This window comes from Syngnathus typhle, linkage group LG13 (genome assembly GCF_033458585.1).
Source record: "Syngnathus typhle isolate RoL2023-S1 ecotype Sweden linkage group LG13, RoL_Styp_1.0, whole genome shotgun sequence".
NCBI classification, from domain to species: Eukaryota; Metazoa; Chordata; class Actinopteri; order Syngnathiformes; family Syngnathidae; genus Syngnathus; species Syngnathus typhle.
The window spans coordinates 10,377,242-10,399,336 of NC_083750.1; the positions used below are offsets into that span (position 1 = coordinate 10,377,242).

General features: G+C 43.6%; 3 protein-coding genes across 5 annotated transcripts; 2 read left to right on the forward strand and 1 right to left on the reverse strand.

Moving 5' to 3' along the window:
* The first annotated feature begins 6,965 nt into the window (after positions 1 to 6,965).
* Positions 6,966 to 11,395, forward strand: ripk1l (receptor (TNFRSF)-interacting serine-threonine kinase 1, like). 2 transcript variants are annotated; one of them, XM_061295015.1, is made up of 11 exons: positions 6,967 to 7,416; positions 8,199 to 8,355; positions 8,422 to 8,559; positions 8,625 to 8,856; positions 9,033 to 9,182; positions 9,249 to 9,325; positions 9,402 to 9,477; positions 9,571 to 9,597; positions 9,763 to 10,317; positions 10,390 to 10,536; positions 10,646 to 11,395. In XM_061295015.1, exons 1-11 carry the CDS (start codon positions 7,256 to 7,258, stop codon positions 10,939 to 10,941), a joined length of 2,016 nt encoding a protein of 671 aa, XP_061150999.1. In that variant the 5' UTR covers positions 6,967 to 7,255; the 3' UTR covers positions 10,942 to 11,395. The 2 variants fall into 2 exon arrangements, with proteins under 2 accessions (XP_061150998.1, XP_061150999.1); XM_061295014.1 differs by lacking the exon at positions 9,571 to 9,597 and having other exon boundaries at positions 6,966 to 7,416; positions 9,763 to 10,536.
* On the reverse strand, positions 9,788 to 21,788 carry LOC133165397 (opsin-5-like). Of its 2 annotated transcripts, XM_061295032.1 has the most exons (8): positions 21,641 to 21,788; positions 21,355 to 21,494; positions 17,984 to 18,078; positions 15,351 to 15,438; positions 14,621 to 14,783; positions 13,843 to 13,970; positions 12,879 to 13,213; positions 9,788 to 12,204 (listed from the first exon to the last, which is right to left on the reverse strand). In XM_061295032.1, the coding sequence occupies exons 3-8, from the start codon at positions 18,038 to 18,040 to the stop codon at positions 11,644 to 11,646; spliced, it is 1,332 nt and encodes a 443-aa protein (XP_061151016.1). In that variant the 5' UTR covers positions 18,041 to 18,078; positions 21,355 to 21,494; positions 21,641 to 21,788; the 3' UTR covers positions 9,788 to 11,643. The 2 variants fall into 2 exon arrangements, with proteins under 2 accessions (XP_061151016.1, XP_061151017.1); XM_061295033.1 differs by lacking the exon at positions 17,984 to 18,078.
* mep1bb (meprin A subunit beta b) lies at positions 18,010 to 21,874 on the forward strand. The gene is made up of 14 exons (XM_061295066.1): positions 18,010 to 18,087; positions 18,168 to 18,186; positions 18,253 to 18,303; positions 18,371 to 18,414; positions 18,511 to 18,589; positions 18,822 to 18,939; positions 19,014 to 19,192; positions 19,545 to 19,763; positions 19,860 to 20,012; positions 20,107 to 20,322; positions 20,560 to 21,027; positions 21,092 to 21,271; positions 21,363 to 21,504; positions 21,658 to 21,874. The coding sequence occupies exons 1-14, from the start codon at positions 18,010 to 18,012 to the stop codon at positions 21,872 to 21,874; spliced, it is 2,163 nt and encodes a 720-aa protein (XP_061151050.1).
* The last annotated feature ends 221 nt before the right edge of the window (positions 21,875 to 22,095 follow it).

Genomic DNA, 22,095 nt, shown 5'->3' on the forward strand with positions numbered 1-22,095 from the left:
ATTGACTTGGGAAAGTTGTATGCTACTGCTACAGCACCTTTCTTTTCAATAACATTCAAAAAGTATTTATTGCCTGAAATATTTTTTGATTACGTCCGCTATTGAGTGCAATAATGACTTTGTTACTGCTACGATACATTCTAATTTGGGTTACATCACCGTCATAGGAACGGATCTTTGTGGCAAACAGAGGACCGCCACACTCTTATGTTTTTTATTTTTAGCAACATGAAGTTGTAATTGTATATTATCTTTCCTTCTGTGGAAACTAATGACTACTATACCTGAGCTGCAAATTATGTTTTATTACTGTTCCCCCCCCCCCCCCCCCCCATGGCTCCGCAACCAAACATGCATCTTAGCAACCATAGCATGCAATGCTAAATTTTGTTTTACAAGTTGCATGAGGTGTAAGATTGTAATCTTATCTGGTAAAAAAAAAAAAAAAAATTGAAATATTTGGAACAAAGTGTGCTTGTGGGCTGTTATGTGAATGAGAGCTAAGGTTGAGGCCCTGTACGGCAAACATCAGAGGAGAGGCAACAATCCAAACAAGACGGGATGCCACAATGTTTGAATGCTTACTTAATAAGCCAAGTGACAAGATGCAAAGCAGTTACCCAAATAGTTGAAGCGGTAAACAGTAATGACTAATGTCTCAAGGTAGCACAATTCTCCACCTCGGCTGAGCCCCATCTGGCACGCAATGTGGGCTGAGGAACATAAACAGGCATGTGGAAAAAAAGAATACGGCATTCAAGCAGAAATCTGGCCTTGTACTTTCGGAAGGGGTGTTCACAACTAGTTACACATTTGCTTAAGAGTATTTTGTGTGTTTAATATTTTAGGGCTGCTATGTCCTCGTGAAAAAAAATCCGCGTGCAAAAATGACACCCGATACTCGTGTCATACTTCCTACTGCATTGAAAGCAATTAGTATCACCATTCTACAAAAATGTCAAACATTACACCGAATACTGCTTTTTGCCACAAGTCAATGTATGAAAACCACCTTTAGGGACAAGTGAGAAAGTGAGTCAGCTCCCAATCGACAGACTTGCTGACTAATTGCTCGGAAGTCCCCGTGATTACCAGTATCACCAGTATCATTAGCTTGCTGGGAACTCCAAGCCACTTCTGGTAAAGTGTTCACAAATGCTCGAATCTTTATTGAGCATTCCATCGTCGCAATAGCCGCCGGTAAAGCGGATCATTAACTAATGAGCCATCATTTCTTCCCTCTTTATTTTTGCTAGTCGCACACAGTCTTGTATTCAAAAGTTGAATGGGTCTCTCTTTGGACTTGGTGTGCAAAATGTGTGCGTCTCGTCAGCTGTTTTCACAGCTGAGCACGGCGGAGAGGCCTTTCTACACCTCTTGACAGATGCTTTGGAACAAGTCAGGCTACGCTCGTCCTCACCTACAAGCCATTTAACTGGCAGGACTTGGCCGTTACTATGACAACCGCTCCCCAATAGCTTTAATCAAAGTGGGCACTATTATGAAAGAGAAAAAGATGGAAGCAATAAGGGGGCGAAAGCGGGAAGTCGACGTGATTGCACAGAGGAAAAAAAAATCATAAAGGTACTCCAGACATTATTTACAGGTAAACATGCAGCCATACATTCACACTGCACCTACCCGCATTTTATTTGTTATTGTATCTTTGCATAAATGAATAGCTTATTGAAATGTTACTCAATGACTTCTAAAAGTGCTTACCTAAACTTCACCCCGAATGCCTGCATAACAGCTAACTGCACCACGCCCCCTACTGGACAACATGTCCTGAGGTCTGCTATGTGAAATGCATGTAGTAATTTAAAAAAAAAAGAAAAAGAATTCAGTTTGATACAACATATTGTTCAAATTTGGTGTCAATATAAAAACTACATCTCTACACTGTAAAAAAATGTTGCTTGCTTTTTTGGGGCTAACAAAGAATTGTTGCATAAGCATCCTTAATTTATATACGTTTTAAGTTGTTCCAATTTAAATGACTGAAATAACACAAGTTGTGTTTTTTTACAGTGTGATCTTGAGGAATGCATTTTGCAAAACATCTTAGAAATGCCATTTCAAATTTAGACTATTACGGTCTAGACGATTCACTGTATGAACCAAAACACTCGTAAAACTAAAGACTGTTTGTGTAATCCATACGGTAAGAACATGTCAGATCATGACTAATCTTTATGATCACACAGCACAAGAACACCCACTAGCCAGCTACACCAAGATGGTGACGGTGCTGATGTTCCGCAAATCGTTTAATCCGGCGGCGGGGTGTTTCCCTGTCGTACTAGTCGCTGGTGTGTTGCTCTAACCGGGGTTGTTCAAACGTGCACGCCGCAGTTGAAATGCATTCCCTCGCATAAAAGCAGGACAGAACACTCTAAAGCTCCTTTAATGGAAGGTCAATATTGCTTTGCAGTTTTCATTTTCACACTTCACGTGGTGCACTTAAGACGGCCTGTGGTCGCTAACACCCGGGTGTTCTTGAATTTGCTCTGAATTGTGAACACAAGCTAGGTGAGGCCTCCACTTATTTCAGATACAAGCTATTGCTTGAGTGGGTGATTCGCACATCTGAATTTTGGATTAGAATCATCGTTTTAGTTTTTGTACTTATACCAACAACTCTGGATAATCATAACAGTCTACAAATTTGGGGTATTTGGTACATAGTACAACTAAATGTACACAGTGATAAGACAAATGAAGTAATCCTATGAAAATAGTCGTATTTTCAGGAAAACATTATTATTATATATGTGTTTATATATTTTTGAAAGAAATGAACTTGAGTTATGCTGGGGTCTTTTGTTGTTTTGTTTTTTACAGAAAAAGAATCAACCTAATTTTTCTAAACACAAATTTAACGCTAAACTTTTAAATCTACCCAAGCCAAAATTTATTAACAAAAAAGAGAATATAACATGATGATAATTGAATAATCTTTCTGAATTTTTGAGGGGGGAAAACAAAAGTTTGACAAGCTGATTTTTTTCTAATGAGAAAAACTACATCCTTATAAGATTAAGTCAGAATCTTTTAATAATAGTCTGCCTATTTTTTTTTCAGTTAAAAAAAAAGGTAGAATCCGATGCTGTTATCCTTTTGCCTTCTTACTGGCGCCACTTCTGAGCTAATTCACCTGTGCAAAAGTCAGCTAGCTCAAAACGCCACGAGAACACAAGACGTCGTCAACTCATCACGGTGCGCCGCCATCATCACGCAAAAGCTGCGAGCAATGACACGCACCTTGAGTAGGACCATGAAATAAATTCTATTTAAGAGACAGTCCGCACAGTTCAACCAAGTCTGTCAAAATGTGCAGTTAGCGTGCGTGTTTGTGTTTACATCTCAGAGCGGAGGAATCTCCCGAGTCCTTCTGTTTATCCTGCTCGGTTCCTGCACGGCTGTGCGGGACACAGCGAGTCAATTCAACGAACGTAAACAACGGCAAAAGAGGGGAGGGGGGGGGGGGGGGGTTTGAATCAAAGGAATATCGGTACCGCTTCCATTCGGAGTGACTTGGCGGCACATGTCCGCCGCAACCTCTGCACTCGGTGAAACCGCTCGAATTGCAGCCAATGTCCTTAGAGCCACATTTGGAGTAAAAGTGACTCTTAACTCGCCGTCTCTCCAGAGCAATTACGCTAAGTTGTGTGTTTATGCTCGCTAATAGGCCCCTAGATGGGTCCGAGCGGTGAGCGACGGCCGCCGCGGCTTCCCGTCGAGCGCAGATCCAGTAGTACCGTGTCAGGTGGACCTCGCCGTACTATCAAAGCGCAATCTCCTTGGAGACGACCTCTTATCCCAACAAGGACGCTGACCCTGCCTGGCAGCTGCTCCTGGGTGGTCCGGAGGCAAAGCCATACAAGAACGCTGCCTGGCTCGACTGAGAAAAACAGGCGAAGACAGCGCAATTGGGTCGATAAAGATTGGCTTTTGCGAAAAAAGTGGGATTAAAGTAATTGTCCTGGGTTCAAAGAGCAGCTCGGCTAATTAGCCGTTAGCACGTCTGTCTCTGATGACATTTTCGATATGTTTTGAGGTATTTGCAAGTGTCCCTGACCCCGGAGCCTTTTAGGGAAAATGGCTAGAAATGGGCGCGGGGGTGTGGCCTGTCCGCGTCTAGCACGTTTCCTGCCTTCCACACCAGCTCTAATTGGAAATACGGGTGGCCTTGTTTATTTGCATGGTTGAAATGCGGCGAGGTTGTATTTATATTTTCATGGCGCGTTCTCAGCAGTGCCGCATTACATAGCCTTTCCCTTGAGAGGACTGTGGGAGAGGAGCCCGTTGGGCGAGGGGTTGCACGAGGGAAGGGCTTGCATGAGGTCTTATTTCCTTTGCTTGGTCTTAACATTCAACTTGTGTCTTGAAAACAATAAACACCGTAATGACACATTTTAAGATACGCAAATATGCTTTCCGCTGAGTAAAATCAATCCAACTATTGCTTGACTTTCACAAAGCAAGCTACCGAGACCTTCTCGCATGAAGGTCCCATAAGTAGGCGCAGATAAAACTGATCTTAAGATGAGCCGTGTCAGAGCGGTGGTGGCGGGGAGTGTTTATCCATTTCCACTGAAACCCCTTGAGTGCCGGAAGGCCGGGCTTTCTACTCAAGCTGTGGCCACAGAGATCCCGGGCCCGACTCGGGATAAAGTAAACACACACACATATACACACAAATGCGCTCCTGCAAGGGCTCTCCCCGTCCTCCCCTCTGCCCGTCAGCTGGAGACCACACACTCAGACCACACAGAGTCTGAGAACAGGCCCAGTCAGTCTCACGCAACCTGGCGGCGGAACCGTCACTCGCCGTCTCTTTCGTCACCGCCCGCACTGATCACGTGACACGCCAAACAAAGTATGGCTGTGTCTGGAATTTTGTGTGTGTGTGTGTGTGGGGGGGGGGGTGCATTTAATAAATCAACTCCACTGATCTTAATTGATTGAGGGAATTTGATACTATAAACGTCACGTATAATTTATATTGCTGATTGTATACAGGCTATTAAAAGTAGTCTCATAATTGAAGCCAAGACTTCCCCAAGGGATCTTTTTATCTCTAAGCTCAAAACCCAAATGAAGCATAGCGGTCCCTGCTGGTCATATATTTTACTGCAGTAACCTAGGCAGGTCATAAATTAAAAAAAAACTTTAAAAAAGAATTCCACTTTTCCAGATATATTCAACTCTCGAGTGCGACCTCAGCATTTAATTTAAGAATTTTAAAATCGTCCCGTCTCATTTTGATTCAAAAACTTGCGCTCTATTCTGCACGATACCATTTTTTCCTTATCAAGCAGCTTTCCACTATTTATTTGAGCACGTCGACTCAGCAAAAGACACCTGAGTGATGAGCTGTGTCGGTGAGTGCCAGAAAGTACATAAAGCGGCAAATGAGGTCAACGGCCCCCTAACCGCGGGGTCAACAAGCAGGATCAGAGTCGGCGAAGGTTAAGTAAAACTGTCATCAAATTACGGGCGGGGGGCTCGCTAATACCCCTCTTGAAAAACATGCTTAGGCCTTGAGTCTGGTGTAAGGTTACCACAGGTATGTTAAAGTAAGCACAAGCAGTTTGAGTAAAATACATGGACAAGGTTAGCACAACTCACTTTAAAACAATATCATAAAAATGAGAAGGGCTGTAGACACAAGTTAGGAAAGAGCAAGCTTAAAACCCCCCAAATTAAATCGACCATATTTATATAAACTCATTTACAACACGTTCTTGGTGTACACACATTTGTATAGCAGCAGTTTTCAATACATGAGGCGATAAAATACTGCAATTGTCATTTCGCCCCAGCAGAGGGCGCTATTGTACAGGAATCACTTCAAGTAATACATTTTGGAGGTACGTTTGACAAGTTCCTCGTCCATTTGAGACATTTTAAACTGCACTAAAAACGACACGAGTAAAGCTGAAAACAAATAACGAGTCTTTTTTTTTTGTCTTCAATTTTTCATAACCGCTTCTAAACAAATTCCAAAAGAGACATGGACGCTTACTCAAGTAAGCTTGCTGCACCTTCATCAGTATATGCACTTCCAGCAAATTGCACACGCAGTTGGGATGAAATTTGGCCGCACGCAAAAATAAACCTTGAATGTCAAATACAGCTGAGCATGTAAAAAAAAAATGAATGCAACCTTACCTGGATATTTTTTTGAAGAGACGTCATTGGTCCACCATCCAGTCCAGAGAAGAAAAATCCCATCCAGTCCAGAGAAGAAAAATCCCACGAAGCTCTCGTTTTGCTTTTCTCATTGTGCGCAATAAACTTGCCAAACACATCAAAATGCGTTAACTCCATAGCACGCAGCCGCCGTTAAACTGGTTGGTAAGTAAGTTAGCATTAGTTATCATACCTGCGCACCTCATCAGGTGTCGCCCCGCCCCGACATACCTGTTCCAAATTGGACTTCTCAGTTTGCTGATCAGCGCTTGCTAAATTCATGCATATGTATATTGCATCTAATTATTGTTGCATAATTGTTGCAAATCCAGATTTTTTTTTATTATTACTCTAATGATCCCACTCTGCTCTGTGACTGCCTGCTATAAAATAAAAAATAAGTATTTTTTCATTTGCCATTTTCCACTCAATATCAATGTATGTCATCAATGCTTGCATTCTCAAACATCCACTTAAAAAAATTCAATCTTTAAGGAACAAATTGATTGCTTTACCTCTCCCCCACGTTGTTGTTGTTTTTTTCTTTTTCTAAAACTTCAAATGTCAAATTTAAAAGGCAAACACGATGATTTAATCAAGTCTATTTTATTGCTAGCATCTGTACTTCTTATGAACACTGTGTGGTCACTTTACTTTAGCCATAGCCTATTTTTAGTTGGACAATGCTTTAATTTATTATGTGCAGCACGATCGAGGCGCAACTATCCGTCCTGCTCTGAATTCGACTAGAATGACTGGCCGTAGTTTTTTTTTTTTTTAAAACTTTTATTCTACGTCACTTACTCAATTCCGGTAAAGGCTAGTTGAAATAACATATTTTTATGGCGATTGCTTCCCTTTCCCTGCACGACATTTCGCTCGTTCGTTGCTTTTAGGACTGTTGTTAAAGTTACAGGAAGCTAGTTTAACAGTTGTGTTAGCGTCGGAACTTTTAGTCGCATTTCTGCCTCGCTCTCATGTGACGAGCTCCCTTCCGCGGTCCATTGGTTTTCGTTACTATATTATTACACCGATCGGGTTGTTTTAAGGTGGAATTATGGCCACTGCTACGCCGTCTTCGCTCCAACTGCAAGCGACAGATGTGATTCGAAAAGAACACCTGGACGAAGGAGGTTTTGGAGAGGTGTACCTGTGTTATCACGTCCGCCTCGGTCCTGTGGTGATGAAGACCATGTATACGGGCAAACTTCGAAATGAGTATGTATTTTGGCATATATTCCCTGGGGGTTCCCCGTTTTCCATATGCAAAATTGCACATTTGGGATCACGTGCCGGGGAAGATGCCGCAAAGAAACCCGAGATTATTTGAATCAAAATGCTTTTATTAATTAGCGAGGGTGAGGGGCGAACTAGTTTATGTTTTTGACAGTCGTCCAGGGAAGTATGTGATCTGGCTTCCGCCGTTGTCTCAAGTTCCCCATCGCTCTTGCAAAACGAAACTAAAACTGATCTGCAACACAACTTCGTACCTTTGATCTCATATTTAACATGGAACTGCCTAATTGGATAAGAATAGGACAAAATGCCCCAAAAGTATCATTTTTGTGTGTTCTAAAATGCACCAAATGACTGATAGTTTACATTAACATACCGTAATTTTCGGACATTTTTGTGTGTTCTAAAATGCACCAAATGACTGATAGTTTACATTAACATACCGTAATTTTCGGACTATAAGTCACGTTTTTTTTTTTCATAGTTTGGGTGGGGGGGCGACTTATATACATACATGTTGTTTTTATTTCACTTTTTTGGTCATTTTATGGCTGGTGCGACTTATACTCGGGTGCGACTTTTTCCGGAGTAATTCCGAAAATTACGGTACAACCTAAACTACAATTTAATTACCTGTGGCTGTGGTACCATTGCGGAATACAAATACAGCTCTAATTTGACATTACTGAGAAAACATATTCAAAACTGACTTGTCGCTGAGAACGTCTGCAAATCTCTTCTCCATTCTCTCCAAATATAACCAGGGATAATAAGCGCTCTCTGCTGGAGGAAGGTAATATCATGGCGAGCCTGAACCACCAACGGGTGGTGAAGTTGCTGGGCGTTATCATGGAGGACCGAGGCTGCTCTTTGGTCATGGAGTTGATGCCCAGGGGCAACCTTCTGGCCATGCTGGAGACGGTTAGCGCCACGCCAATTTACATTTTACGTATGATGAATTCTAATACATGCTTTCCTGCTATGTAGGTGACTGTGCCAGTATCCATCAAGGGGAGAATTATTTTAGAAATCTTGGAAGGGATGGTTTACCTCACCGAGAAGAAAGTCATACATAAGGACATCAAACCGGACAACATTTTAATTGACAAAGATTTTCACATCAAGGTCAAAATGTTCTCCCCGTTATTCCGTGCTTACCCCCGCTATAACCGTTGTCCCGCATTGTCCAGATCGCCGACCTTGGCCTTGCCGCCTGCAAGACGTGGAGAAAACTCACCAAGGAGGAATCCCACAAGAGGAGTCACCTGGGCCTGTCAAACAGGACGAGGGCTGCCGGCACGCTAAGCTACATGGCGCCCGAGCACTTGGAGAGCGTCCACGCCGTCTCCACCGAGAAGTCCGACGTCTATAGCTTTGCTATTGTAGTCTGGGTCATCGTCACAGGCAAAGAGCCGTATGCAAGTAAGTTGACATCGAATATTGATTTCTGTTGTCTTGCTTTCCTCTGCTCCCCTAAAAACCTACATTGTCATCTGAGTTTCTTTCCCAGGAGAAAATTTCGTTCGCAATCAGCAGCAAACCGATAACCAGGAACTAGTTGGATCAAACCGGTTTGCATTTTTTTGTTTGTGTTCCAGATGCCAGGAATGAAGATCAAATCAGTCAGTGCGTCCGCAATGGCAACCGCCCAGCGATGAACCTCATCCCCGACCAAACGCCGGAAGAGATCTCAAACCTCATGGTGAGGTGTTGGGCACACAATCCGCTGCAAAGACCGACATTTCTCGGTAGGCTTGATTTCAAATGTAGCTCGTTGCAGAGGTGACTTCCTCACTCGACTCCTTTCCCAACAGAGGCCTACCACCGCTTTCGTCCCTTCTACGAGACCAATCTCGCACCACATGTGGAGAAAGATTTAGTTCATCTACAGGTGGATGAATATTTGGCATACTTGTGTTACGCCCATGACAATATTTAGAATGTCTGATCTCAATATTTCAACGCAGGCTCTGTACGAAGGCCCGGATCAGCTTGTGGAAAAGATGAAGTCTTTAGCGCTAACCGATGAATGTATTTCCACGGGTAAGCCTCGATGTTTATCTGCCATTTTAGTTATTCCGTCAACGTTGAACCTTTGCAAGTAATATGTCAACTCTAATATGTACTCTGATGAAGGCGGAAGATTCCACCGAAACATGTCAGGTAAATGAACCTAAAACCAATTTGTTTGATATAGAAGAACCAGAGAAGTAATATGTCAGAAGTTCAATCCATAAAGTCAACTATTTCATGATTGTATTTGTCTGTCAAATGCTTCTCGTGCTGAGAAATCAAAGCTGATGTGTTTCCTCCTCTTACCTTTTATAGATGGTCCAGCTTTTTTGGAGAGCACAGACAAAAGCGTCAATGGGCCGGTCGAAGACAGTATCGAGGACAGTGATGCCCTTGAATGTGAGACCAATGTAGCGTCTCTGGCAGCCACCAGCGAACCAGACCCAGAAGACTCTTTAGAGGAAAAACTGCAACCGGAGTTAAACTACCACATACACGGCAGCTACACCCAAGACAGCCCGTCTGACTTTGTCGCTAAACCGCACCGGAGAAGCTTACCAGATAGTCTGTCTAGTTTTACAAATAACACTCTTAGACCACCAGAGCGCGACACACCGTCCTCCGTCCACTCCTGGACAAAAGCGCAACCTGTGCAGCCCAGTAGCCAAGACCGCACTGGGTATTCCTGCCTCCAAGAGTCGATGACCACTTCCATGCCAAAGTTATCTCAAATCCATACGTCTGCTAGCAATAATTCCTTGCCACCTTTCAATCAGCAACATCCGTATTACCGCCTGCAGTCCTGTCCTACGTCCTCAGTGCCTGAAACGTCATGGGGTGCTAGCAACTACGGTGCAGCCCAAGAGTCCGGTACGTTAGAAGACCACGTTGAGTATAGGAGAATTTCTGATGACACTAACGTTAATTGTCTTGATCTTGAAGGCTCGCTTCACATCAGTAATGCAAGGGGGATCCAGATCGGTAACAACAACAGCCTCAATATTCACTTTGGCAACTCGGACGTTTCTTCGTTTCATCCTGGTCACATCTGGACCAGTTCTCAGCTCAAAGAAGGAATTCAGAAATATGGTAAGAGGTTGAACTTATTCAGGTTAACCCAAAAGAGTCAATCAAATGGGATCAAAGACGGATCCTTGTGGAACACCGCATTTGACTTACTTTTACTTTTCACCCGTAGAGGACCGCGCTGTGACCGGAGAGCACCTTGATGTACTGAGGAAAAACATCGGCGCCAACTGGAAGTTTTGCGCACGGCATCTGGGTTTGAGCGAGGTGGAAATAGAGACCATCGAGCACGACTTCCACTCGGACGGCCTGTCGGAGATGGTGCACCAGACACTGCAACACTGGAAACGGACCGGAGGGAGTCTCGGCTGTAAAATCGGGAAGCTTTGCCGCGCTCTCGAAGGCACCGTAGAAGCTAGCGTGATTCAGAAAATATTGCACATTTGCGCTTCTACTCCCAATATCTAATGAACTTCTTTCTTTTGTAGTTCTCCTCAGATTTGCCAAAGTCTCTTGTAGGAAGTCAAAATGCAATATTCTCTTGTAATAATAATAAATCAGCCCAAGATAAATCATTTTAAAACTTTACCCAGCGTGAATGTGACATGTCTGATTTGATTGGAGGCTCAAAGTGACATTTTATCAAGAACATTGAAGGAGCTGGGAAAAGAGTTGATGAATGTATATATTTTTTTTTAATCACAAAAACATGCATTGAAGCAGGTACTGTATATGTAAGCTTTTTAAATCAAATCATAAAAGTTTAAATTCATCTCACAACATTTTATTGCTCTGTACTTACTGTTTAAAATATTTTAGAGATTTCTTTTCACGCTGTAATGCCACAATCAATTTCTATGCTGTTTTTCCCAATTTCTCAATTAAATCAATAAAATGGGCGCCTGCGCTCTCTCAAAGTGAATTTTGCTAATCAGTGACAAATGACCCAATCAATCTGCAAAACAAACAACTGCCCTGCGTGAGTCTAAAGAACAAATAGAGAGGGGGGGGGGGGGGCACAAATAGAAAACTTTTTTTTTCTTTTTAGTGCCACTTTTGATCTGGGGACACCCTGTACACATTAATATGTAGTGACACCAAGGTTAATATAATATGCCGTGGCTCTTAATTTCACATTCCTGAACCATATTTTGTGTATTGCTCATTAAATTATTGGGTAAATGAAGGCCAAGCCACTTTTGCTTGGCCTGGAACCATCTCCAAGTTAATGTTAAGACTGTCTGGAGTTCGTTTTGAGCACGTCGGGCACAGCAGGGACCTGGTGCGGCTCACACTTGGACCGACTCTCTCCTTGAATAATTCTGCATAGGGAGCGGGATTAACGCCGGCGTCCATTGGAGGACATGGCCCGGAGCAGCGTTCAACAGTATCCTTGTGACATTTCAGCACGACCACTGGCGAGTCGGGTAACGGGAACTGTTCAGTCCTTCTTTGGACTAACTGAAGTCTCACCTTGACTCTTGGCTGGCAGCAGCATTTTCCCGTGGAGTTCTTGAGAGCGCCAAGGTTCCTGAAAAATACCTTGCGGAAGTTAGGCCTGAGTGTGAGGTAGATGATGGGGTTGTAGATAGTGGAGGTCTTGGCGAACATGGCCGGCATGGCGAAGGCCAGAGGCGGGATGTCGTCGATGTCGCCGAAAGAAGCCCACATGGAGACCAGAGCGTACGGGCTCCACGCCACAAAGAACCCAATGCAGACCGCCACGCTTAACTGAGGGCAAAGAGCACACAACCCATACGTGCTGTGAGGGACACACAAATATGATGCAACACGTTGGGTATCTTTGATGATCTATGGATTCAATTTGGGGAAATTTCAGGATACGTTATTGGTTACTTAATCATTGTGGATGTCTGCTGATGAGTTTATCGGTGGAGGTGGCACTGGCTTCTCATCCATTAAAACGCATCCGGAGTCAATTGTTTCTTATGAAAGCACTCTCCGATGTGGCGCCTTGGGCGACATTTTACTGCGCCCCCTCCCACACACACATTTACGATTTACATATTCCTGCTAAAGAAATCCAAAAGCATTGTTTCTACAATTGTCTTGAATTTCGATGGTAATGTCAATCAACTTAAAAAATAAAATACCAGACTAACTTTTTATTTTTTAAATTAGTAGAAGGAGCACACTTGCCGTTAATTTAAAATTTTGGAGCAGCAACTTGCACAGTTTACTTTACATTTCCTAAAATGTTCAATCTAATTCTGCCGATACCGGCCACCGATACTTAAGGGGGAAAAAGTCCTCCTGGTCAGGAGTTGAATAGCTACACTATTTGTGACAGTTTTCTTCCACAGATGATTCCTGCCTTGAAGCTCCATATCATATATGTTCTTTCATTCTACTAAAACACTTTTACTCTATCATTTTTTGTTTACCTTGATAATAATAATCTGGATGCTACTCATGTGCATGTGTCTGGAGGCATGCTGCTTCATGGTCTTGTGCGACGCGTGCACGGTGGCGAGGATGCCCGCGTAGGACGCCAGCATGACGACGCACGGAAGGATGTAGCAGAAGAAGAAGAGCACCACGGTGTAGGAGCGCGCCGTCGGCAGCTGATTGGACAGACGCCAGTCGATGCAGCAGGCGGTGCCGTAGGGCTCCGGCCCGTACTCGCCCCAGTGGCCCAGCGGGCAGCAGGCGAACAACAACGCGTAGAGCCAAGCGCAGGCGACGAGGAGACGGCCGTGGAGGCAATTGAATCGGTTCCCTGTGGACGTAGTAACATTATTTTAGATTCCAGCAATGTGCTCGTTTCAAAGAAAGAAGGCGCTCTGACTTTTTATAAGGAATAATTGAAAAAGGGATTCAATTATTTCAGAATCTAATGAGACAATTCAATCAATTACTGGAGCCTTTTTACTTCATTAAAATGCAACGGATGCAGTGGCGACATTGTGGTTCTATTCCCATATTAATGCCGCAACACCGATACCACTAAACTTTCCGGGCAGGTTGAGTAGCATCCGTGTTGTCTGTCGAGCAAGCGACAGCTCCCTGAAACCCTGAAGAGGTTAAGTGCTGTCGAACATTGCGTGTCGCTATACGTTCTTAATTGCACCTCCATCCACTTGGTGGTGCTGTTTTAATAGAAGTCATTAAATCACACAATGGCAAACAAGCGCAGTTGAACAGTTGGCTCGATCAAAGCCTTCTGTGCCGCCAGTCGGGAGGAAAACATTGCGGAGGTCAAGTAGGGGACTCCATTGCACAAGCGATATTCGCGGGCGGGTCATCAAAGAGGGTTTTAGCGCCCGGCTCTCGGCGGAGGGATTAGCGGGAAAATCGACAATGGGCCATTTAGGGATGCCGCCGTGGATCTTTTGGTGGGAGACTTACCGTACAGTGGAAAGCACACTTTGATAAAGCACACCACGCTGAGCAGGGTGAGAGTGCTCAGACTGCAGATGCCAAACAGCATGCTGCAGAAGGCGTAGATGGAGCACGCCGTATTCCCGTACAGCCACCTGCGTGGGAGGGCAAAAGGGAGGCAGGGAGAAAAGCACAAGGATCAATGACGTAAGATGCGGCTGAGTGTGAAAAGGAAACGTGCATTGGCACGCCTGTTACGGTGGAAACAAATCAAAGGTGCCCAACAATTGATGTCATTGGGAAAAAAATAGTGCTGAACAACTCAAAATCACAGGACACGGTTAGAATAGAAGAAGAATAGAATGGCCTTCATTGTCATTTTACAACTTATTTGTACAACAAAATTTGGAGAGCTGCTCCCTTCCTAGTCCAAACATACAAGATTTTTTAAAGAAATTATAAAAGGAAGTCTGAGAATAAAAGTGAAAGATATTATTTACAGTTTAACTATAAGTCTAAGAATGAAGGTCCAAACTATTAGTCCAAAACATTGATGTATAATCAATTTGAAATATTGATTTATTTATTGCTCGTCTTTATGAAAATATACATGGGAAGAGCACCTTGGAAAAAAAAATAAAAATCTCTCTCTCTATATATATATATATATATTATATATAAATATATATAAAATATATATAAAATATATATAAAATATATATAAATATAAATATATAGAATATAATAATAATAATAATATATATAAATATATAAAAAAAATAACACGATAGGCCGGGTTGGTCACCTGTGGTAGAAGCTGGATGTTACGGCCATCGGGTAGAGAGAGAGAGTCAGGCCCAGGTCGCTGACAGCTAAGTTGATGATGAAGAACTCGGCCGGCTTCAGGACATGTTTTTTCTTGTAGGACACATACAGCAGAGTGCTGTTGCCAAACACCGAGCATATTCCTGCGCAAAAAAAGTGTGTCAACCACAGCAGAAAGACTAGACTGACTTTTAATCTTTAGCAATAAAAGTAGCCTTTTTATTGCCAAAGATTAAAAGTCAGACACGTTTCAATTTTGAGCTCGTTTGAACGCTGTTGCTAATCATAACCAAAGCACTCTCATTGTTTCTAATTAAAGATCTTAATAATTAAGAAGACTTGTTGATACGTGAACCCCCGCTGTACTGTGCATAAACAAATCAAATGAATGAGGATTAAATCTTCCATATTGTCGATCCCAAAGGGAGGTTCGTTGAAAGGTAAATATTAGACAGTCATGTCCCCGTTAAACATGTAAACATGAATGTGTGTGTGTGTTTTTCCCCTTGCATGCTTTGGATTATTCTGTGCAACACCCAAATTGCATATTTCTCCTTGCTTGGGGAAAAACGACTATTTGCGTGTACCTCATACATACTAAACATGCGTATACGGAAAATGAAACGCAAGCGGCGCCACGATCCACACGACTAAGTAGCCGAGCAATTTACAGAGGTACCAGGCTGAAAATGATTTTTTGTTTTACTCACCAAAAAGAGAATACACCACAGCCACGGTGATGTCCAGAGGCACGGGGATGTTGGACTGGAAGGCGGTGTCGTCATTCAGCCATCCCATCTGAACACAACAAATGCATCACTGGTTGATATTTTTTTTTGTCGCCCTTTTAAAAATTGCGCTTTAGTGAAGTCAAGTGTATACGGTCAATTAAGTGTTGGATTTTCTCAGATACTCAAAGTGAGAAATACAGAATGAAGGCTCTACTCTTCATAAAAAAATGATGTGCCCGGCCTTTAACCATTAATATTTTTAATTCTGTAATTAGATTGAAGACGACCTCAATTTTGAAACTTACCAATATCCAATTCAATGAAAGATTATCTTAAAATGGACTCAATGTGGACTGTCGTGGTCGCCAAGGTGACGTTATAGACTGGCAGATAACAATTTGTAGCTTTATTAGAACATTTAAATGCATATAAATCAATTAAAATACATAAGATTTGTTTTTCTTTCTTCCATTGGAAACAAAATCTCCAAAAATCTTAAATTACATTACCAAAGTGTGCTACACAGTTGAACTACCCGTCCAATAATTTGACAGATTACTAGTTCAAAGACAAAATATCATGGAGGTCATAATGTCACCATGAAGACAAATTAGGAACAACATTAAAATGCTGGTCATTCTTACTTTGCGTCTTCAATTGGCCCCAGATAAATTCCTGAATCAATTCGGGGGGAAAACAAAATGCCACTGGAGGGGCGGGTGACGTGTCGGCTCCAAAAAAAAAAGTGTCCCGGATGCGCTGAGAAGCAAAGTGGACAGCATTTGAACGTCGGATGCTACTGACACACACTTGAGAGAGAGAGAGAGAGAGAGAGAATGTGATGGAGAGGCTGCTCTGCTGTCCAGTGAGCTTCTCAGCACCCCTCCACGAAGTACCCCCCGCCCACCCCCCCCTCAGCGCGACGCCCACAGATTTTTTTCCAACAATGTTGCAACAAAATTACTTAAGGCTGCTGGTTGATTTCCACGGCTCATATTTTTTATTTCCGTGGCCCCGAGTGATTTTCCCGCCAGGGCTATCCATTTAGTGAGTAACGCACGCGCTGCCTCACTTTGCCTAGTGCTGGACAAAAAAAGCCCCACAGGCAGATGCGGCTGAAGTAACCAGGGCTCTTTGAAAGATGGTGCTAATTTACAATGTGGCATTTTGCCCCACATGTCAGAAGATGTTCAATGGGAGCAACCTCGCCAAACATATTGCCATGTTTGGCCCCGACCTTCCAAATGGGAACACAGCGTGACGGGAACAATGACAGAACGACGGAGATGCTCTCGCGTCAGAGTCATTGATTTGCCCGTGACAAGGAGTCAAGCAGGCTGCAAAGATGTGCATGCCATTGTTTAGTAAAGGGCCATGAAATTCAGGGAAGTTGTTTGGTACAGCTGGATCTTAGTTCTATTCTCTATGTAGTCCTTTTTTCTTTTTGAAGACGATTTTTTAAACTTATTTGCAAAAATGTATTAAGTTGCATCTAAGCCTTGTTTTTCAATATCAACAAATACATATATATATATATATATATATTTTGTATTAAATCTTGCCTAAGTTTTGAATTTTTAAAAAATCAATTGAAAATCAGATGTCTCAATTGCCGATTAAAAAAAGTAGGCCACTTCTGTAGATAGCATTTGTAGTTAAGTACATTAAGAACATCGGGGAGAAACAAATAGAAGAGATATTGGACACAACTTCATGGTTTTTTAGGTCACTCTCAGGACACCGAATCGACTGATGTAGCCGTCTTAGGTCTTGGAAGGCAATTGATTCTTAGAAGCCTAAAGACGACCACAACAAGCCAGTTTGAATCGATTCACTGCTCTCACAGTGAAATGACGTGAACGAAGCATTTTAGGTCACATCGCTAATTGTTTTTTTAAACATGGTTTTGTTTTAAAAAAAAATACATAAATACGTATATGGGGTTTTTTTTCCAAATAAGTATTTTTAATTATGATTTTTTTAGGTGAGCTATATGTAGGTTTTGGGGTTGTATCTGTGATTATAAAACAAATGATGTCCCAGCTGTGCTTTTATTTATTTTCAGTTTTAGACCATATTTCTATACCTCACATTTTCAATTATTTTATTTTAGGTCACATCTACAGTTTTTTTTTCTAATATTATTCTTAGGTCTCATTCAGCTGCTCATTTTGCAAAAAGTAAAGGAACCTCATCAGTGCCACTCCATTAGCTACATCTCTGCCTTTAAGTGATATAAAGCATAGTGCCCCGAAATATCAATAAGTAATCAGCGACATCTAAAATAACTATTCGGTTTGTATGATTTTGATGACCGATTTTGTTGGCGTCTGCTTTGGCCCCTATTTACAGCACATATTTTCTAGGCTGCCAAACTAGGCTGCCATTATTCACAACAAAAATTGAAGTTTAAAAAAATAATAATAATCACTCTTCAACAAGACACGTTAAGATTTTTAAGCAGATAGCAGAGCCCGGGAAGCCATTTAAAGTCAGTGTATCATTTTGACCCTTTGGTAAGCTGTCAATCATTCACCTGTCCCATCACGTGCATGCTATGAAACTCCCATCACGCAAACAACTCTTGCAACATGAAATGAGCTCTCTCTCACCACGGCATCATTAATTATTGCTGGACATGGCGGGAGGAACATGTGTGGTCGTATCATGGGTGCTTCACATCGCTCTTTTGTTGCGTGGCGCCGCACTGTGCATGGTGAGAAAACAGAAAAAAAAAAAAAGATCTGTATTGATTATTTTTGTCATTTCATTTTTTTTTTTACTTTATTTCTTTAGCCCACAGAAATATTACCGGGTAAGTAAGTGACAGTTGGCACGGTGAGTTTTCTACTCACGAGCCTAACGATGAATTTGATGGCAGATTTTGATGTCGATGGTGGACGAGACCTCGACATTTTTGAAATCAATGAAGGTACGTGTGCTTGATTAATAATCCTCAAACATTTCAAGCATTTCCTTGTTGTGCTTTGGCTTCACAGAAGCAGGATTAAATCTGGTAGAAGGCGACATTGTGCTTGGCGAGGTTCGTGTGTTCCTCATTGAATATTATTATTCGTATTCATTTTGGGGAAGAGTATTTGATTTTTGCTCTCGCACGCTTCTCATTTTTAATCAACAGAAACAAAGTCGGAACTCCATAATAGGTGAACAGTACAGGTGGCCCACGACTATCCCGTACCACATGGGGGATGACCTTGGTGAGTACTATTATTCTTATTATCATCATTATTATTATTATCATTATCAACATCATTATTATTATTGTGCATTGTATAATACTGAGAGCTGTTGCTAATACGGTGCTGGGATCCTATCAAATGTTTTTGAAAGCACCCCGTCCAACACATCTTCTCAGTATGACATGACCAAGTGACATTTCATGGCCCGATATGAGGTGGTGGAAACAATCGAGGTGATTTTGCCGTGCAGAAATCAATGCAAAAGGTGTGATCCTGAAGGCTTTTGAGCAATACCGCCTGAAGACCTGCATCGACTTCAAACCGTGGAGCGGAGAACCAAATTACATCAGCATCTTCAAAGGAAGCGGGTAAGTTGCTTGAGCCGTATTTGAAGATGGCGATTCAAATTATGAATGGACAACCCCCCCCCGCGTTCTTCGAGGTGCTTCTCCTCGGTGGGCAACCGGCGCGTCGGGAAGCAGCGGCTGTCTATCGGGAACAACTGCGACCGCATCGCCACCATCGAACATGAGTTCTTGCACGCGTTGGGCTTCTGGCACGAGCAGTCCAGAGCGGACCGGGACGACTACGTGGAAATTATGTGGGACCGCATCACAGAGGGTAAGCACGAGACTTTAAGAACAGCTCTCACAACAGCGGTCCAAACAAACACAATGAGGAGTTTTATATCGGACATTATTAAATGATACGACCTGTTGGGTTGTGGGGTGTCGTAAATTACTTTGCGTGCTTGTTGTTGATATGCGATAAGAAAGGTCCAGCGTGGCAAAACTACACTGCTGTTTGTCCATAAAGTCAATAATAGCTGCCAATAAAGTGCAGAGAACTTTGATTAATTGCCCTATCGAGCAATAAATACGACGTCGAGTAAAAATAAGTCGACACACCCAAAAGAGGGCAAACGAACAGGGGTGTGTAGACTTTTCCTAGCCTTGTTTTGTGCGGCATCCAGGTCGAGAGAACAACTTCAACATTTACAACGACACCACCTCCAGCTCACTGGGCATCCCCTACGACTACGGTTCCATGATGCACTACAGCAAGACGGCTTTTCGAAACGGCTCGGAGCCCACCATCGTCACCAAAATCCCCGCCTTCGCCGACGTCATCGGCCAGAGGATGGAGTTCAGCGACAACGACCTGCTCAAGCTCTCCCGCCTCTACAACTGCAGTGAGGACTTTTATTGACACGCTTGACGTTCCGGTTGACGCTGGGCCAGAGCAGAAGACGACTTTACAGCCGTTCAAAGGTGACTTTGTCTTTCAGCTCGGGGCTCCACCTTTCTGGATTCCTGCGACTTTGAACGGGAAAACATCTGCGGGATGATTCAGGGAGCCGGCGACCAGCAGGACTGGCACAGGTTATCCAAGGCGGCAGGCGGCCCTGACACGGATTACTCCAACATGGGCAAATGCAGCGGTGAGAGGAGCCGTGTCGAAAAATCGATTTTTCTTCTCCTGAAAAGTGACCCCAGGCCAGAATTTGATTTCAATGGACGAATGTTTATCTTTAGGTTCTGGCTATTTCATGCACTTCAACACGAGCGAGGGCAACACCGGCGACACGGCCCTTCTCGAGAGCCGAATCCTGTACCCCAAGCGAGGTTTTCAATGTCTGCAGTTCTTCTTCTATAACAGCGGTGGCCCCAATGATTCGCTCAAGATCTTGGCGCGGGAGTACGACACAGCTAACCCTGCTGGGAAACTGCGTTTGATCACCACTATTGATGGTAAATGTCACTCTTTAGCTTTGGTGCAAACTGGGTCAGGGGTGCCTAACCTGTGGTTGGTGGGCCACAAATCGGACCTGTTAGCCAAGTCTAGAAACTCATTTCATCAGCCAGAAAAAAAAAAATCAGCATATTTATTTAGCCAAAGCCACCAATGTTACCGTAATGGCCACCAGTCGAAAAAGGTTCTCTACCCTTGGGTGGTTGACCAATAACCAAACTCATGTGACATAACAGGACCCCCTCAGGACCTGTGGCAGCTTCACCACGTCAGCCTGAACGTCACAAAGAAGTTCCGCGTGGTCTTCCAGGGAACCAAAGAAGGTGGGGGACCACCTTCAGGCGGATTGTCTCTGGACGACATCAACATCTCGGAGACGGTGTGTCCCGAGTTTGCGTGGCGTGTGAAGAACTTCAGGCACGTGTTGGAGAACACCCCAGCAGGCGAGGCCTTCTATAGCCCACCCTTCACCTCCAAGGAGGGCTACAGCTTCCAAATGAAACTTTACCCCAACGGGACGAGCACCTCCTCGGCGCAAATGGCGGCCTACGTGAACCTGGTGGCCCGCGAGGGCGACAGAGTGCAAACGTGGCCTTGCCCCTGGAAGCAAATGACCATGATGCTCATGGACCAGCACCCTCACATCCAGAAGCGCATGTCCAACCAGCGCAGTGTCACCACTGATCCCAACAAGATGTCTTCAGGTTGGCGTGGGAAAGCAGCGCTTCCCGTGATTGACTCGTGTTTAACGTCTACCCCGTCCATCAGGCTCAAACAAGCTCTTCTGGGACGACCCTCGAAAGGTGGGCGTGGCGGTGACCGACGCGGACGGCTCAACGTACTTCAGAGGGCCGGGCAGCGGTACCAAGGTGTACCTGACCCACCTGAGAGCCAAGAGCAGGGATTTCATCAAGGGAGGGGACGCCATCTTTCTCCTCAGCATGGAGGGTAACGTCTTTGCAAATCCTTCTTATCGCAAGTGTCTTACAATTCATTTGAGTTAAATGGAACATTGCTGTGTTTTGCCGTACCTCTTCAGACGTGTCTCATCTGACTACAAGCCAACCGTTGCCCAGCACCACGAGCGAGCCACAAGCCACCGCTTCATCCCCCCCTGGAGTCTGCGCACAGTGCCAGAATGGCGGCGTGTGCGTGCAGGAAAACGGGAAGCCTGTTTGCAAGTGAGGACACATGACACACGCATTAAATGGAAAAAGTTTGGAATCAGGAAATGCAATCTTAATGACACGTGATAAGGAGTAATATTGCCGGTGGAGGTGAACCGTTATCATGCTTCGATGTGATTGGATCACTCACTTTTCCACCGGTCTCAGGTGTGCCGTGGGGCCCGACTGGTGGTTCTACGGCGACAGCTGCCAGCATAAAGGCTCGACGGCGGACAACAGCATCCTCGCATTGGCCTCCTCGCTGTCCGTGCTGGGCGTCATGCTGGTGGTGACGGTGACCACCGCCGTTTGCCTGAAGAAGAAGTACAAAAAGCAGCGTTATGAAAACAACCTCGTCATGGGGAACAGGGGCATAATAGCATGAAGTGTTTTACCAGATTGCCCCTCGTCGGCTATTCCGTGTGAATACACCGACTTACTTCAGTTATGTACGATTCACTCCAAACACAAAACACCCAGACATTTGATTTTTATATTCACAAATTTTAAAATTTATTATACCAAAGACGGGAACATCTGCGTTGTCTCTTTTCCACGTGGATATATATTTGTTTGTATTACTGAACTCGACACGAACATGCCGGT